We start from the raw sequence: 16,472 nt of genomic DNA, 5'->3' as shown, positions 1-16,472 counted from the left end.
AAAAAAAGAGAAGTATGTGCAAAGCTGAAAGACCTTCTTAAAGAAAAGTTTTCAGAATTTTCGATACCAGTATTCACCTAAATGAAATGGTTTGATCCAAAATGTTGGAGTGAAGAGAGCACATTTGGTTACGAGGAAATAAGAAAATTTGCCACCTTCTTTAAAGAGCCTCTACTTGCATCAGGTTTCGATGAAATTGTTGCATTCAGAGAATGGAAAAGATTTAAAAATTATGTCTGAGCTAATCACTTTACAAACGTAACTGCGGGTGAGCTTTGGAAGATCGTATTGCGATACAAAAAGGCAGAGTACACAAATTTAGCACTGTTGGCAGAAATAATTTAATGCCTTTCTGGTTCAAACTCCATCGTAGAGAGTCTTTAGTCTACTCACCTTGTTGTTGTCGGATAGGCGCCTCAAAATGAAGCATTAAACAATTTAGGCCATGCTAGTTATCAAGATTAATGATAAGGTGTGGCTTAAACAATAGCGTGAGAAAATCCTTTCATCCGCAGTGACACAGTACTTGCAGAAACGTCAAAATAAAACTTTTAATGAACCACCTGAAAAACGAATAAGTGTAGAATAGGACATCGTTGTTTCAGACGACGATGAAAGTGTTGTTTCAGATTATGATGAGAGTTGTGATAGCAAGGAGCTGAGTGAGAGTGGCTAAGAGTAATTGCTAGAACTTTTTAAAATACTAATTTACTCACCAGACGAAGATCACCTAAAAAATTATAAATTTATAAAAATGACAGTATAGTCATGTTCACTATTTCGGACATGTAGGAAAGGAAGTTAAGATTTAGAGAGTCACTATACCAGTACTCAAATATTCCTGAAAAAGACTGGAAAGATTGTCTAGGAATTTGAATATTTTTTTTTAAATTCTTGATTGGTTCTTTAGAATTTGGTCTAACTTCTTAGTCCAAATTCTAAAAAAAATCACTAATGCATCACTAATGCATGCAATCACTATGCATGATGTCATGAGTATGCTCTGCATGGGTGTTATATTTAACATTTGTGACAAGCCATATACAGTTAAAAATGCTTTCTGGCCGTTCACTTTGATGCGTTTTAATTATTTTACATATACAAATTTCAATATTCAGTTACCGTAATTATGCTCAATACTAACTCATGACGTCATAGAACAGATAAAGATTTTTCAAAAGAATAAAAATATTTCTAGAGAACTTTCAAAGATCTTTCATATTTGCTCAACTTGATTTTTCACAGGAGGTAACCTTTTAGGGACCTTCTAAAAATTTTGGGCTACGGGGGAGGGGGTCTGAAGTTTGAAAATAAAATCCGCTAGGGATTGAGAAATTTCAAAAATTTGTTGGTGGCCTGAAAATTCTTCGTCGTTAGCGAGCATGATTCCTCTTGTCATCAATACACTTTTATGATAATTCGGGAAAACTAACACTCCATCGCAGCTTATTTTGCGATCACAGGAGGTAAACATCACACTTTTATAAGAGTTTGTTTAAGGAGAAAACACGTTTTTTCGTAATAACTTTTCTTGCCGCATTTTGTTTTTAATAAAAAGTAGAAAACACGCTTTCGTCTCTAACAAACTCTCATAAAAACACGATTTTTACCTCCTTTTTTCCGATATTGTAAAACGATGGAGAGCTGTAGGAACGCATGTACAAGTGAATTATTGTAAAGGTGTATTCCGATAACTTTTATCTACGAAAAACACGCCCCTGAGTCTTCCAAGATTTATCCGAATGTGTGTATTTCACGGATGGAAATCCACTAGAAGAGGGGGGAGGAGGTCCAAATCTTAGCGGCGATATCCTGCTAACCGGGCCCGAAAAGAATTTTTGAAGGCCCCCTAAAAGCAATAACATGGAGTGTGTGGTCACTATATCCTTCTTAAATTTCCCCCAAAAGAGGGCAGATTATCAAAACACGGAATAGCTAAACTCTTGCAAGAAAGAGGTATTTTTAGCCCGACTGCTCCGCAACTTTGTCTGCCAAAAGAAATCAGAACATGACACCAATGTCTCCTCTTCCTTATACAGATGAATTCAAACCTGTTTGGAATAGTTTAAAGCTCTCTCCTATAACATGAACCAAGGTGCTTCAGAATACCCTTGCATATTAGAAACCTCCCAATCAGAGTAATCTCTTAACATAGTTAGCTAAATAAATCATTAGATTATACACGCATTTTCCATCTTTGTCGCGGACGCCATGTGGTCGCCATTTTTATTTTTGAATCAAACTGAAATGTCGTGCGAAAGGCGTTAAAAGTCAGGTGCCAAAAACGTTTTTACTGCTAGGGCTCAATCTAACCTCGTCTCCAGAGCTCTTTCTACGCCTGGGCGTTACCAACATTGATTTTCTTTTTCTTTTTGTCGCGATTGCAAAGGAAAAAAGATACAAAGGATTATTAAACGTCACCTCTGTAAAATATGCCACCGTAGTAAACACACCCTATTCCTTAAATAGAAAAAAAAATAAAAATTGCACCGTGCGTTTATTCTAAGCAATTACAAAATTCTTATATCATTCTCCACCAATTGTAGCATCCATATTAATGCCAATTGGCAGTGAAACATATCAGGTGTTGTGTTGGTTCTGAAGATTATAAACGAAAGTAGAGTAAAAATTTAGCTTATTACCGACTTCTATAGTTGCGGTTTAGCACAACTAAATTTTTCCCATGGAAAACCGTGGCTAGACAACTAGCTGAACATAAGGTAAAAATATGCTCTGGTAAAAAGCTTAAGAAAAAAGAAGACTGCCTTTTTGCTCTTCCGAGAGGTCCCAGAACACCAGTCAAAACTGGGGACTTATGGCTGAATAATATTATGAGCACGATGTTGATTTTTAGTTTTTAAACATTTTTTAAATTTCTTTTTATATTATTTTATTATGTGGTAACGGAAGTGTTTTAGCACACATTTTTCTCATCGATACAGACAAATTTTGTTTATGGAATATTTCAAATATATGACGTGAGTTATTCTTACTACAAATGAAAAAAAAAATGTGCAGTGGAATATTAAGGGAAAGAATTTCTTAATCAAGAATGCGACAACGGGTGAAACTAAAAATGCGATGAATTGAGCGCAAGAAAGAAAGTGTTTCTTTGCAGAATAAAATGATGAAAATTTCCTATATGTCATATATTAGAAAAGAAAAAAAAGAAGAGTGGACACAGAGAAAAGAGTGGGTATCATGTTAAAAAAGGAACTAAAAAAGGGCCAAAAAAAATAAAAGAATAGAAACGACATTGCGCAAGTCTAGTACACGCCCTAGCGATGGTGGTGTGGCGGGCTTGCTGATTATAACAAAGCAGACATCGAGGTGATCACAATCAAAACAATAATAATTTCGATTTGGAGTTGACAAGAAAAATATATACTTTTTGCCCAAAGTATATAAATCTTGCAGCGTTTAGAAGAATATCTTTTCTTTTGGGGTTCGACTGATTTCTAGACGGGCCGCGTTTCACCTGGGGTCGGAACAGAGGGCCACCACGTGAAGAGGGGTGAATGTGACGTACGGAGTGTGGCTTCTATACGGAGTAATACTCCGTATAGCTGCTATACGGAGTTGGGTTTAGCTATACGTAGTCTGCCAACGAATGTTCTTAAAGTGGAAATATTGCAATATATGACTGTTTAAAACTATTTCTAAAATAATCACCATATAAAAAGGTAAAAAGACAAGCACGTCATTTTCCTACTTTTTATCCATCGTAAACATACGAGGTATATTGTAGTTATACGGAGCGTGGGAGCATTAGTTTGGTTGCAAAAAAAAGGATTATGGCATACAGATTGTGAGGTACCGAGAATATGTTATGCAGAATTTGCTTTGGGAAGTATGCAGAATTTGCTATAAGGAGTATGCCATACGGACTGTGACATGTTTTATTGCATACATACAAAACAAAGTTATAAAGCTTAGAATGAATATAATGAAAGCCATAAAAATAAACTTCATACAAAACTCAAATAGTAAGCTACATCATACAGTTGGACTGTCGGTAACTCGAACTTTTATTAGCTGGAACTGTTATCTACAGTTATTGGTACTCTGCATGCTTGTCTCATATTTTAGACGTTTTTCTTTTTAAACAAATTATTTGCTTGTTTTAGGCAAAATTTTCTAAACTGGAACAGCTCAGAGTAAATTTTTAATAAGAATGCTTAGTTTAGACTCGACGCTCATGCTGCATTCGCTAATGTCTAGCCAAACCAGTCTCGGTATTATACTCTCAAAGCTGGCTGCGCCGCTCGCGGCTTTAAGATATTTAAATATTTCCGTCTATACGGAGTAAACATGTCGCTATACGAAGTTATATTCCGTATACGCATGCTTATACAGAGCCGTACTCCGTATAGCTGCTCACACGAATGGAACATGAACACAAAACGCTATCTAGGAAAATATGGCGGGTGAGTCCAGAGCCCCCAAAATTGATGATTCTACAGTCAAGCTATATATAGGTGGAATTGATCCAGGATGGTCTAGCGACAAAATTATAGAAATATTGTCAAATCATGGCAATGTAAAGCGAGCTGACGTGGTAAAAAACTTTGCATTTGCGGTACGTTTTTACCATTTTGTTATTCCCAGTTAGACAGTGTGTAGTATAGTACCTAGGCTATAAAGCTGTGCTGGCTAAAAATGATGGATTCTTTTTTATACGATTAGCTAGAATCACTAATTACAAGGCCTTAACTCCTTAAAGTATTTTCAACAAAAAAAGCTGTACTATTGGGCCTATCATAACCAATCCTAACTACAGAAAAATATATAGCTAGTTGGTCTATGATCTGTGTAACAACTCATGATTGAATCATGAAATCTTGCCCTAGACCTTGCACCAATCATACATCACTTCACTTTTTCCTTGTGTTGAGTTAGTTGAGATGACATCACTGTTTCTTGTCGTAGTCATATTCAATTGTCTGTCTGTCATGTCATTCAGGTAATATATATACAAATTGAATCAATACAATGTGCAACAAAAGCTGTCAGAAAACCTCTTGCTAAATGCAAGATCCCACAATCACAATCCTTCGATTGACAGAAATCAAAAATGAGGTCTTCGATTGGCCCCACACATCCCCAGACAATAAGATAAATTTAGCTCTCTATAATACCAAAACAACAAAAGACAATAATAAAAAGCCCCCCTCTTGCGAAATGTAGCGTATAAACGTACAATTACGGACACGTACAATTACGGACACTTTAGTAAATTAAAGTTTTCCACCACTTAACCTTGTATTTCCAACTTTATTTCACGATGTCTTGACTCTCCTACTCAAAGCCGTTATGATTAATAGGTTTCGTTCGATTTGCCTCGCTGTTTCATACCAAAACAATGGATTTAAAAAACTCGCTTCTTTTCGCTGATTTTTGGTTTCGCGCGACGAACTTATTCTAACAAATCATTTTCTATCTTATTAATCAAGGTAATTATTATTTCTTATTTTATTTTATTTTATTATATAATAGCTATACTAACATAAAAAATATATATGGCAGATTTTTAGCGACCCGAAGTGTGTTTTTTGGCCTCTGGAAAAAAAGCAAAATGTTATGGCAAAATCACGCTTTTTTCTCATAGTTTGTATATGTGCGCAATATGATTAAACTTAAAATATAGTGTTATTTATGACCTCTCCTTCTGTACATCATTTCTTTTTATGATTTTATGTTATAAAATCTCTTTTTGCTTCAATACCATGTATTTCGCATTATTTTAGCCATTAAGCTTTGGTGAAATGGGCCCAAAACAAAAATACAAAAAGTGGTCCGAAGAAGATTTGAGTAACGCCCTACCAGCAGTTAAGGATGGCATGTCATTAAATAAGGCTCAAAAAGAATTCGGCGTTCCAAAACAGACCTTATCCGACCGAATTCGGGGAAAGTATAGAACAACGAAGGCAGGAAGGAAAACAGAAATGACACCGGAAGAGGAGACGATGTTAATTCATTATATCAAATACATGGCTTCTATTGCACACCCGTTAAGTATTTCAGCAATAAAAGCTTTTGCATGGAACATCGTAAAACGAAGCAAGCGTACCAGCTCGTTCAACCGTGTCAGTGGTCCTGGTCATACTTGGTGGGACAGTTTCAAGAAACGTCATTCGCGAGAAATTACCCTGCGAAAACCCGACGGCCTCGACAGAGGACGTTCTAGAATGGCCAATGTGACTGTTATAAAACAGCACTTTGATCTTTTAAGAAAAACATTGGTCGATCTTGATATCCTCGATAAGCCAGATCGAATCTTCAATTGCGACGAGTCAGGTATCTCCATGGATGCTCGCGTTGGAAAGGTTGTCGTCTCAAGATCAACTAAGCACCCCTACTCTGAGAGCAAAGGAAATAGGGATCACATCACTGCCCATGTCGCTGTATCAGCTGCTGGAGTGCCGTTGCCTCCAATGATAATTTTCGAAAAGGCTTTCCCATCCGGTCCTTATGCTAGAGATGGTCCTACCAATGCTCTATACGCCCATTCGCCAAACGGCTACATGGACATCGAGCTTTTTAAACAGTGGTGTGAAAAGCTGTTTATTCCTCAGACAAGATACATACAAAAACCAATATTGTTGATCTTGAATGGCCACGGTTCTCATCTCGATATAGAGATGATAGATATGCTAGTGGAGAACCAAATCCACTTGTACTGTTTGCCCCCTCACACAACCAATATACTCCAGCCATTGGATGTGTCGATTTTCAAGCCTCTAAAGGTGCATTTCTCAAAAATTACAGATAATTTGAAGCTTGCAACCATGGGCCACACTGTTCCACTAACTGTGTGTAAAACAAATTTCACTGCGATATTTAAGGCAGCGTTTGAAGGATCGATGGGGATCACCATTATTAAAAATGGATTTCGGAAAACAGGGATCTGTCCATTCAACCCTGACGCCATCGACAAGGAGCGATTAATGCCAGACAACAGCATTGATTTTATTTCGTCCGCTCCGAATGGAAACAATACTGCAACATCCACAACACCAGCAGTACCAGGTTCTTCAACAGGAGCATCTTTTAATTCGTTGCACGGTGGCTCTTTTTCTACACCAGTAATACCTTCAACAGATGCTTCTACTCCACCGCCCTCGTCGATTGCAACAACACCAACCAATCTTCTCACTGCAGCAAGCCCTTTCACCTCCACTCCAACAACACCTGTAAATCCTCTCGTTGCAGCAGGTATTATCCCAGTGTCTTTGGTTGATGCCTTTATATTTCCAGCGCCAAAGCCTAACAAACAAAAGAACACCAGGATTATTACTAAGTCGAGAGTTCTCACAAGCGACGAGCATCAACAATCGTTTCGAGAGAAGGTGGAGAAGAAAGAGTTGGAAGAGAAGGCAAAAGAAGAAAGGAAAAAGGAGAGAGAACGAAAAAAATTAAGTAAAGAAGCTCTGCAGTCCGAAAAAAAAAGGCAAAAAAGGGTTATGTTGAAAACCCGATCTGTGCGACAGAAAAGAACAATGATATCGTTCGAAAGTGATGACAGCGAGTTGGATGACGGCCAAGAAAATGAGTTAGTTGAAGAGACGGAGAGTGAGTACGAAAGTAGCAGCGAGGAAGAATTTGAGCGTGAGACGCACTGTGCTATCTGTAAAAGGTCGAACCCACCAGTCGCTTGCAACAAAATCATCTGGATTGGTTGCGATAAGTGCTTCGCATGGTTCCATGGCGGTTGTTCGAGAGCTACAAAGGCGGAATTGTCAAGTGACACATATTTATGTTACAGTTGTCGATGTGAATAAAAAAGGAAAATAAAAAATCTCGCTTTTTTAATGTTTTACCATTTCCCGCTAATGATCTGTAACGACTCAAAAATGTTTTGTTGGGTCAATTTTTACGTGTAATTACGGACACTCTTAAATTAAGTCAAAACTTGTTGTGAGTCAAAAGTAACGTTTAAACACAAATTAAATACAATATACCTGCCGCTGACCCTCTAAAATACAAAAAACAGTGTGTCCGTAATTAAACCTAGGTGTCCATAATTGGACGCAGGCGGTGCTCGGCTAAAAACAGCAATTGTGGTGAGGCAGGTCCAACAATGTTCGGAAAAATGGTTCCAACGTATAGCCAATAGATAAATCTCCCGTTTAGAACCATGGGTTCATTATTTCGATGGATTTTGTTGCGGTAAGACGCAAAAGACCGTAAAAGTGTCCGTAATTGTACGTTTATACGCTATGTGCGTACAGATGAACAGCCAGGTATCCAGGCTAGTAATCAATGTAGAATAATTATCCAATTAAGACAAGGGCATTGCTGGATCTCACACTGGTGCATTCGCTTAGCATAAAAATTTCATCAAGGGGGTCTTGAATCTTCAGGAAACCAAAAAACCTGATATTAAGAAAATAAATTTAAATGGAGCTGGCAAAGAAAAAATTATTCTTAAAGGTATTCCGAGGTACGTTATGATTCTCTTCTCTGTTAAAATTTTTAAACTAGCTTTTTTGTGGCATATAACCTTGTAACATATTATGTCAGGCACATTTCGAATATTACCAAAACAGATGTCTTCTTACCGCAAAATAGAACAAAGTCCTCTATTGCGAAGGTGACAGAGAAATGCCAAGTACCCAATCATGAATGAGATAAAGAAACATACTGTCATGCTAGTCAGAAAATGCTGGGACAAGGCAGTGTGTAGCAATTTTGAAGATTTTTTCAAGATAAGATTGCACAGTAGAAACACTCATACAACAATTACATTATGACAATACCTAGAGTAAGACTTGAATTAAATAGATCTGGTTGTAAATTTATGGGACCAAGGATTTATAATAACTTGCCAATTGAAAGTCGGATACTTTACCAAGCTTTGTGAAAAAGCACGAAGAGCTAGTATTTTTAAGTCATGTTTTAACTTTTATATAATAATAATGCTGGTAAAATGTTCCATTCATTAATAAATTGAGGAACAAATGAAAATTTTCTTTCATCCAGCCTACTATGAAGCTTCCATATCTTTTTGAGTGTCCTCTTGTCAGTGAATTCTCACTCAGTTCAAAAAAGTCATTCAGGTTCAAATTTTTTTGCCCATTCATTATTTTAAATACTTTTATGAGGTCAGCTCTTAATCTCCTCATTTCCAGAGACATCAAATTACATTGTTTAAGTCTTTCTTCATATGGTAGATGACCAATATCTATGATCATCTTAATATATCTTCTCTGGACCTTTTTAACGTTTTCAACATTTAAATGCAAAACCAAAAGCAACTTGTGTATATTATACAAATCCCTAGTAAGATTTCATGTTGAATACAACAGCATACAACCACATTTGTTCTACAGATTTCTCATCAAAATTCCAATCAACAGTTTGAAAATAATTGCTTCATTTTTTTGTAATTTCCATTTCTGTAATCATAGTATTCTTTTTTTCAATTTGTGAACACATGTTTTGATATGCAATTTAAAATTAACTCTATTCAGGGTGACCACTCCTCCTTAAATTTCTTAAATAACCTTAGAAAAAGAAAATCTTCTTAAAAGTACTTAATATACTTAAAAAAATTGAAATTTTAGCTATTCTCCTTAATTTCTCCTTATTTCTTAATTTTTCTGGTCGTAACTTTTTTGGAAATGTGTTCATCTATTGTTCATCACCAGTGAAATAATACATATTTCTCTGTTACCTGAAATCCCTAATATTTAGTAGGTTCACTGACATGTTGATGCAGATAACTATCAAGAACAAGGTCAAGGAATTATTTTCTATCGTTTTGTGCATGTAGGGTTTGCCAGTCATTTTAATTTATAATTAAAATCTCCGCACAATATCAAGGTATCGTTTTCTGCTACTGCTTTTTGAATGAGGTTTAGCAGGGCTTCCTCTTTAATTTCAGTTCTAGAAGGCGAGTTGTAACAAACTCCTAATTTAATGTTATTAAAGATGGGAGAAGGATCTCCCGAAACGTCGCCTACTAAACCATCATGTTCAAGAAATGATAAACTTTCCACAGTAATCCTAATTTAATGTTTTCTATCTTACTTGTGGTTAAATTAAACTAAATTGATGCAGTGTTTGGTGTGGGAGATAAAATTTCATCATGTGTAGCGTTTAATGATTCTTTTACATATGCAATACCTCATAAATTACCTAGCGATAAGTCCCGTCTTTTAGCATTTGCGTCAGATTTTTCCTACTACTTGCAGTTACCATGTAGGCCCTTTCGCTGTGTTTAGGAAGATATACCTGGTTATGTGCCTAATAATTTTTTTGTAGATATATATATATGAATCTAGATATATATTAATGAATAAACAGGATGTAACTTTTAAAAGAAAGAAAAAGAAACTGGCTGGAAACTCAAACAATACAAAAAAGAGCAATTGCTTTTTCAAGTTTAAATGAAATGATCTCTGTCTTACTTGAGAGCAACCCCACCCTTTTTACAACAATCTCCTATTTAGCTTAACTCCACGCTTTTTATTGGGAAAAATCTTTAATCCCCTTTTTTTTTACAAATCAATTTTCACAGTTTCCACTTTTGATCTATTCCTCCATCACTTTTTGCTACTTTTTAGATAATTTTAGGATAATTTAGCTCTAGTACACATCAGAAAAAATTGAAGTATATTAAAATTTTTTACTTTGGTCAATTAACTATAAGAACTGTCACCATTTTTACAAAAATTGTAATTTCAGATCTGTTCATAAAGAATTAGCATTAATGTTAACAGGCTGTCAATAAAATTTGATTTTTTTACAGTATATACAGTTTATTTTTAAATTTATTTAGGTTGTCAATAAAATAATTGTCGAAATAAAATAGCTAAGAAAGACGAGGTAACTAATTATAATAATTTGATTTCATTTGATTTGATATTTAGTTTGTGGATAATCAAACATCAGCAGATAATATAATCAAAGAGTTGAGTGGTACCACAATTGAGGGCAACAGAATTGTTATCCAGGTAGAACTTTTATTATTCGATCATTCATTCATTCATTATAAATATGTATGTTAATTGAACTTTATGCTCAACCAGTGAGTTACTTTTAGAACTTTTTCAAAGCATAGAAATCTACTGTTTAGCTGTTTGCAAATTTACAAAAGTTTTGAAAATCGCTAAGTGCATATAGTTTTTGAAGATTACTGATGTCTAGTCTAGTCTAGTCTATAACCAAATGTCAAATGGGTTGTTAAGATATTCATTTATATTTATTCAGCTGTAGCTTTATAATTTGTAATAATAATTTTGTTTAACCTTAGAATTTATTAGAGTAAAGTATTTGGTTGCACAATCTGTGGAACGGGAAGTTAATTAATTAATGGAAGATAACTACTTCCTTTTTTATTTGTTTAGATTTCAAAAAATAAACAAAATCTTCCCGATTGTGATGAGCTGTGCTTTGAGTGTGGTGAACCCGGTCACTGGTAAACATGTTGTTTTTACCCAATTTGTGTCATTGCGAATGTTGTAAAAATTTCAAGATTTAAAGAGCACCCATTTTTTTTTAAGGTTGCGAAGCACATTTTGTGATATTACATGCATATATATTTTCTTTAGGGCAAAGGAATGCACCCAACGGAGGTTCGTGTAATGAGATTGAAATCTGTAGTAAATATTTTAACAAGTTATAGAAAGGGGAAAATGTTAATACACAAGGCTGAGTTTTCATTTGCGTTAATGTTGCAGAATCATGAATGAATGATAAAAAAAACCTAGCGTTTTAACTGTGCAGGAGTTTTTTGTTTGTAATGGATTAATGTAATCGTTTCTACAAAAAGCTAGAAATGTGATATCTAAATTAGCAAATATATTGATATTTATGCATGGAACGTGTGTATCTTATGCTTTTAGAAGACGCTTGGCCAAACGGGGTGAGCCACCTATGAGGGGCAGGCCACCTATGAGAGGTGGACCACCAAGCAGGGGCGGACCACACAGTAGAGGAGGACCAAGAGATTACCCAAGTGACAGACCTGGTTATGACAGACTCTCACTAATGCGTGCACAGGATCCTTATGCCAGACAATATGAAGAAAGAGCCAGAGCCATGTATTCTCGTGATCCTTATGCTCGCGATCCTTACAGCAGAGATCCATATGCAAGAGATCCCTATGGGAGAGATCCTTACCCTTCTTATGCAGCTACATCTCGATATGACTACGATAGGTATGATCCAACGCGAGCATATGCTTCATCTGCATACAGAGAGCGAAGTCCCACGTCTGCCTATGCGGCGTACAGACGAGGGAGCTCTCCAACGAGGTTTGTACAATTTTAATTCGAAATGTTATCTTCAACGTTATAGTCATCTTAACCCTTCTATTCTCCATGTTTGCCTCTCACTTCAGAACATATGTAGCTGCAGATCCATATGCAGCTAACCGAGAAAGATTAGCATACGGGCGTGCAGTTGTTGCGGATATGTATGAACCCCGTCGACCTTTAGATCCATATGAATCTGCTCGTAGAGCTTTAGATACCCTTGATTCATACGAAGCGTTGCGTCGAACCGATCCATATAACGTTCCTGGTGCCATGAGAGTTGCAGACCCATATCTCCCTCCTTCAAGAGAACGTTATACATCAGATATGGCAGTTGCTTCCAAAAGGTATAGTGACGTGACGAATGTGTAAAGCTAATTTTCGCTATTACTTTTTATAGTACATTTGAACTTAAAGCAGACCCTTTTCTACAAAACGGACAGTTTTTATTTGTTCTGGGCGAATTTTCAACGAAACTTTAACGGCGCTTTCTCTGTCGAGCGAACAATCCATAAAGCGGACATTTTTTCTGGTCCAACGTAAACATGTTGAGTGAAATTGATCTCCATAAATCAGACACTAGCAGAAATTCTTTATTTTTATTTTTTTTATTTTTCCTAACATTTTTACAACAACCCTATTTTTATTTAAAGCAGTACTTTTTTTTTTTACAAAGAATGGCTTTCACTTGATAAGTCAAGCAGTACTCTTGGTATTTTACAAGAAAGGCTGAGGTGGACCAACAAAACACAAAACAGCTCTATATTAAATTTAGAATTTTTTTAAGATCAAACCTTTATAAAGCGGACACTTCCTTAAAGTGGATAAAAGTGTTTGTTTCGCAAATGTCCGCTTTCGGGAAATTTCCACTATAATTATTAAAATGCCAAAATTACACGGCATTTCAAAATTTGGCCAATTGGGAGAACGAACTACGGTATTTCTTGTATATTTTATTTAAGTGTATATTTTTTGATCATAGATTTCCAGAAGCCGCGTATCCGCCAGGTCAAAGGCAGTAAGGGTACCCGCTCGTTCGCCGTAACGTGCCGTGATAACACGAAGACAACACGCAAACGAACCTTGGCACGAATAAAACGCTTTTGAGAACTTTAAATTACGAACGGTTATATTTTTAACATTTTAATCTTTACGAGCAACGGCGTGACAAAGATTTTTTTTTATATATGATACTATGTGCAGTTAAAAAGTTTTTTTCCTTCTCACACCAACCAACAATCGGCCGAGAAAAGTAACATGTCTCGAGTAATACTACACTCGTATTTTGTGTACGGTTAGAAATATTTGTCATTGGCCAGTTTTATTTATTCGGGTGGGTTTTGTACTGATAGAAATATTCGTCGTTTGTCCGTTCAGTTCGGGTGAGTTATGTTTTGTTGGGAATATTCGTCCTTAATCGGTTTTATTCGGGTGAATTGTGTACAGTTGAAATTATTCGTCGTTTGTCGGTTTAAATCAGGTGAGTTGTGTTCTGTTAGAAATATTCGTCCTTAATCGGTTTTATTCGGGTGAGTTATGTACAGTTGGAATTATTCGTCGTTCGTCGGTTGAATTCGGGTGAGTTATGTACAGTTGAAATTATTCGTCGTTGGTCGGTTTTAATTCTGAGTTAAAGCAGCGAGTAGCAGTTACGGTAACAGAAATCTTCGACGCGTATAAGCGAAAGTGATCATGTAAAAACAGATGTTTATAAGAAATAAAATATATACGCAAGAAAGTGCAACTGGATTTTCACTTTTTCTGATTTAGTGCATGAATTTTTTTTCGCGCGGGTACGTTTTGTTTACGTATGCGTTGTCTTGAACTCTGTAAAATCTCCAGTAAAGCAAGTCTACTCGCGAATATGTTTGAGTAAGAAAAGCTGGTGTCGACTTTAAAAAGTGCAACAAAGTCGTGCATATTAAAATAGGAAAATCGTGCCTATTGTTTATTTGTCAGTGAAAAGTATCGCCAACTAAAATCATGTAGCGATCTGATTCTAGAGTATTTTAATCTTTATAAAGTTTAACAAAAGTTAGTTCCACTACATTTCTTTTAGCAAAGGCATGCTTCGAGACTGGTATGTTTCAGTTTCATGCGCATTTAAATAATTTTAGGTAATATGTCGGAAACTCATATTTGATTCAATTGTTGGTATGAAAGGCAGTCATTTGGAACAAGACCCGGAATTAGATAACTCCACACAGTTATAGAAGGTAAGACCGGATTACTTTGCTGTGGTTTTTAAAATGCATATTAAGCGTTTGGGCGCTTTTTGTATTTCCCTGGGAAAAAATGAAGAATGTTTTCTAAAGTAAATAGAGAATCTTTAAAATTGAAAATGCTTTTAACCATTCCAACGTGATGTTTAGGTAAATTTAAAGTCAAGCAACTTCTTAGTTAGAAAATATATAAATTACGAGTTCCCTTCAAGATCGAAGCATAACCAATCAAAAATTAACTACTGTTGTGATGAAGTACGCGAAAATTAATCTTGGCCTCAATAAACAAGCCTAAAAAGTTAACATTGCAAAATATTTTTTCCCGAAAACCCTTCAAACGGTTTATTTGCGAAAATGTTTTTGTTTTGTTTTTACCTCGAAAAAAATAGTAAACAATTTAAAGTACCCAACCAGAAAGATCTACTTAAAAGATAATTATCTTGCATAATGTGTAAACAGTCAAGGTTTGATATCTGGAATACCCGTTTTCTCGAACTTTCGCTGTCTCTAACATTGTAAACTCTTGTACGCAAAATTACGTTTTATATCTCAAACTACGTTATCTCGAACTTTCGCTTTGTCGAACTATTTCTCCGGTGCCTTTAGTTCATTTTATCACGTCGAACTTTTCCCCTTATTTTCGAGGATAAACATTCGATTTTATAAAAAGTTTGATTGATACATAAAAGCGACTTTCGAATGTGTACAGTTTGAAAATTTTTACATTTTTAAAACCCTTCTCATTTTAAAACTGGCTACCAGCAGAAGTTTGTTGTAAAAACATTGGTGAAAAAATACTGTAGAATTATTTCAGACAATAAAGCAGTAATGAAACACAAATACGGTATTTCGCTACTTCAACTATCCTCTATCTTAAACTTTTTCGTCAGTCGTCTGAGAGTTCGAAATATTGATCGTCGACTGTATTTGTTTCTTATAAAAAAATTTATCGAAAAATACACACTTTAATTTTATTTTTCTCAATCCTACTGAAACTGTTAACACCTTGCGTGGACTTATTTTCGCGAATGAGCTTATCTCAAGAATTTCGCGTGGAAAAATTTTCTGGAAGAAAGAATCATTAGAATAGAAAGAGGAAGAGAAAACTGAAAATTTCAGATGTCCCATGCTCAAGTCTTGAAATAGATCAAGACATGGGAGGTGGACTGAACCTTTTTGTACAGCTTCAAGGATCTCCTTCCCATTTTCCAGTTATAACTCGTCGTACAAATCAATTAACCATTTTGCGTGCTGATGAAATTCGAAAAATTTCGCGTGGATTTATTTTCGCGAATTACGGGATTCACGGTGGATTAATTTCTGCGAATAGTCCAAAAATTCGCTACATCGCGAAAATTAATCCACCAGAAAATTAATCCACATAAGGTAGTGAAAAAGAAGTGGTTAAATTTTCCGAAATTTGGGGTTATCCTCGGTTGCCAGAAAAAAAATTTAAAAAATTGCTGCTCCTAAAACATGCTCCTAAAAATAATTTTGCGAAAACAGTCTTTTTAAAGGTGTGAAAATGGGTACTTTATTTAATGTACTTGAAAATTGCAGTTACATGGGTATTGTTTGTTTTTTCGTTATAGGATATATTATCGGCCATCCAATGTAATTTTGCAATAAAGGTGAATGATTTGCAGAAATTTGTTTACGTCCACGTCAGTTGTAGACATGCTTAAACAGAGAAAGACTTTGATGAAGCAATTTAACCCTGCTGTTACTTTTGCTGCACATGATATTTGGCTAGTCTTCATGTATTTTTTAGATTTTCTTGCATTTATGTAACCAGTAAATAAAGAAGGAACGATATTAAAGTGCAGTCTTTTCTCCGCTTCTTACTTCGAACCGACGAGATAACAAACTCTTTGAAGTAACATAATCTCTTCGAAACGTAACATAAGCTTTTCAAACTAACGAAGAAACTTAAACTCGTTCAAGCAATGTTAAAATACAACTCAATAAATAAATAAATAAAATTCATGAA

General features: G+C 35.5%; 2 protein-coding genes across 3 annotated transcripts; both read left to right on the top strand.

Moving 5' to 3' along the window:
• Positions 1–4,380: 4,380 nt before the first annotated feature.
• LOC130656644 (RNA-binding protein 4.1-like) lies at positions 4,381–16,302 on the top strand. 2 transcript variants are annotated; one of them, XR_008984971.1, is made up of 8 exons: positions 4,381–4,579; positions 10,875–10,958; positions 11,352–11,422; positions 11,556–11,579; positions 11,850–12,260; positions 12,347–12,607; positions 14,378–14,476; positions 16,075–16,302. XR_008984971.1 is itself a non-coding variant. In XM_057459548.1 (7 exons), exons 1-7 carry the CDS (start codon positions 4,421–4,423, stop codon positions 13,280–13,282), a joined length of 1,050 nt encoding a protein of 349 aa, XP_057315531.1. In that variant the 5' UTR covers positions 4,381–4,420; the 3' UTR covers positions 13,283–13,470. The 2 variants fall into 2 exon arrangements, 1 of the variants encoding a protein (XP_057315531.1); XM_057459548.1 differs by lacking the exons at positions 14,378–14,476; positions 16,075–16,302 and adding an exon at positions 13,243–13,470.
• On the top strand, positions 4,594–10,492 carry LOC130656643 (uncharacterized). The gene has a single exon (XM_057459547.1). It carries the CDS (start codon positions 5,766–5,768, stop codon positions 7,779–7,781), a length of 2,016 nt encoding a protein of 671 aa, XP_057315530.1. The 5' UTR covers positions 4,594–5,765; the 3' UTR covers positions 7,782–10,492.
• Positions 16,303–16,472: the final 170 nt, after the last annotated feature.

This window comes from Hydractinia symbiolongicarpus, chromosome 9, assembly GCF_029227915.1.
Source record: "Hydractinia symbiolongicarpus strain clone_291-10 chromosome 9, HSymV2.1, whole genome shotgun sequence".
NCBI lineage: Eukaryota > Metazoa > Cnidaria > Hydrozoa > Anthoathecata > Hydractiniidae > Hydractinia > Hydractinia symbiolongicarpus.
This window is presented reverse-complemented; position numbering and strand designations above follow the sequence as displayed.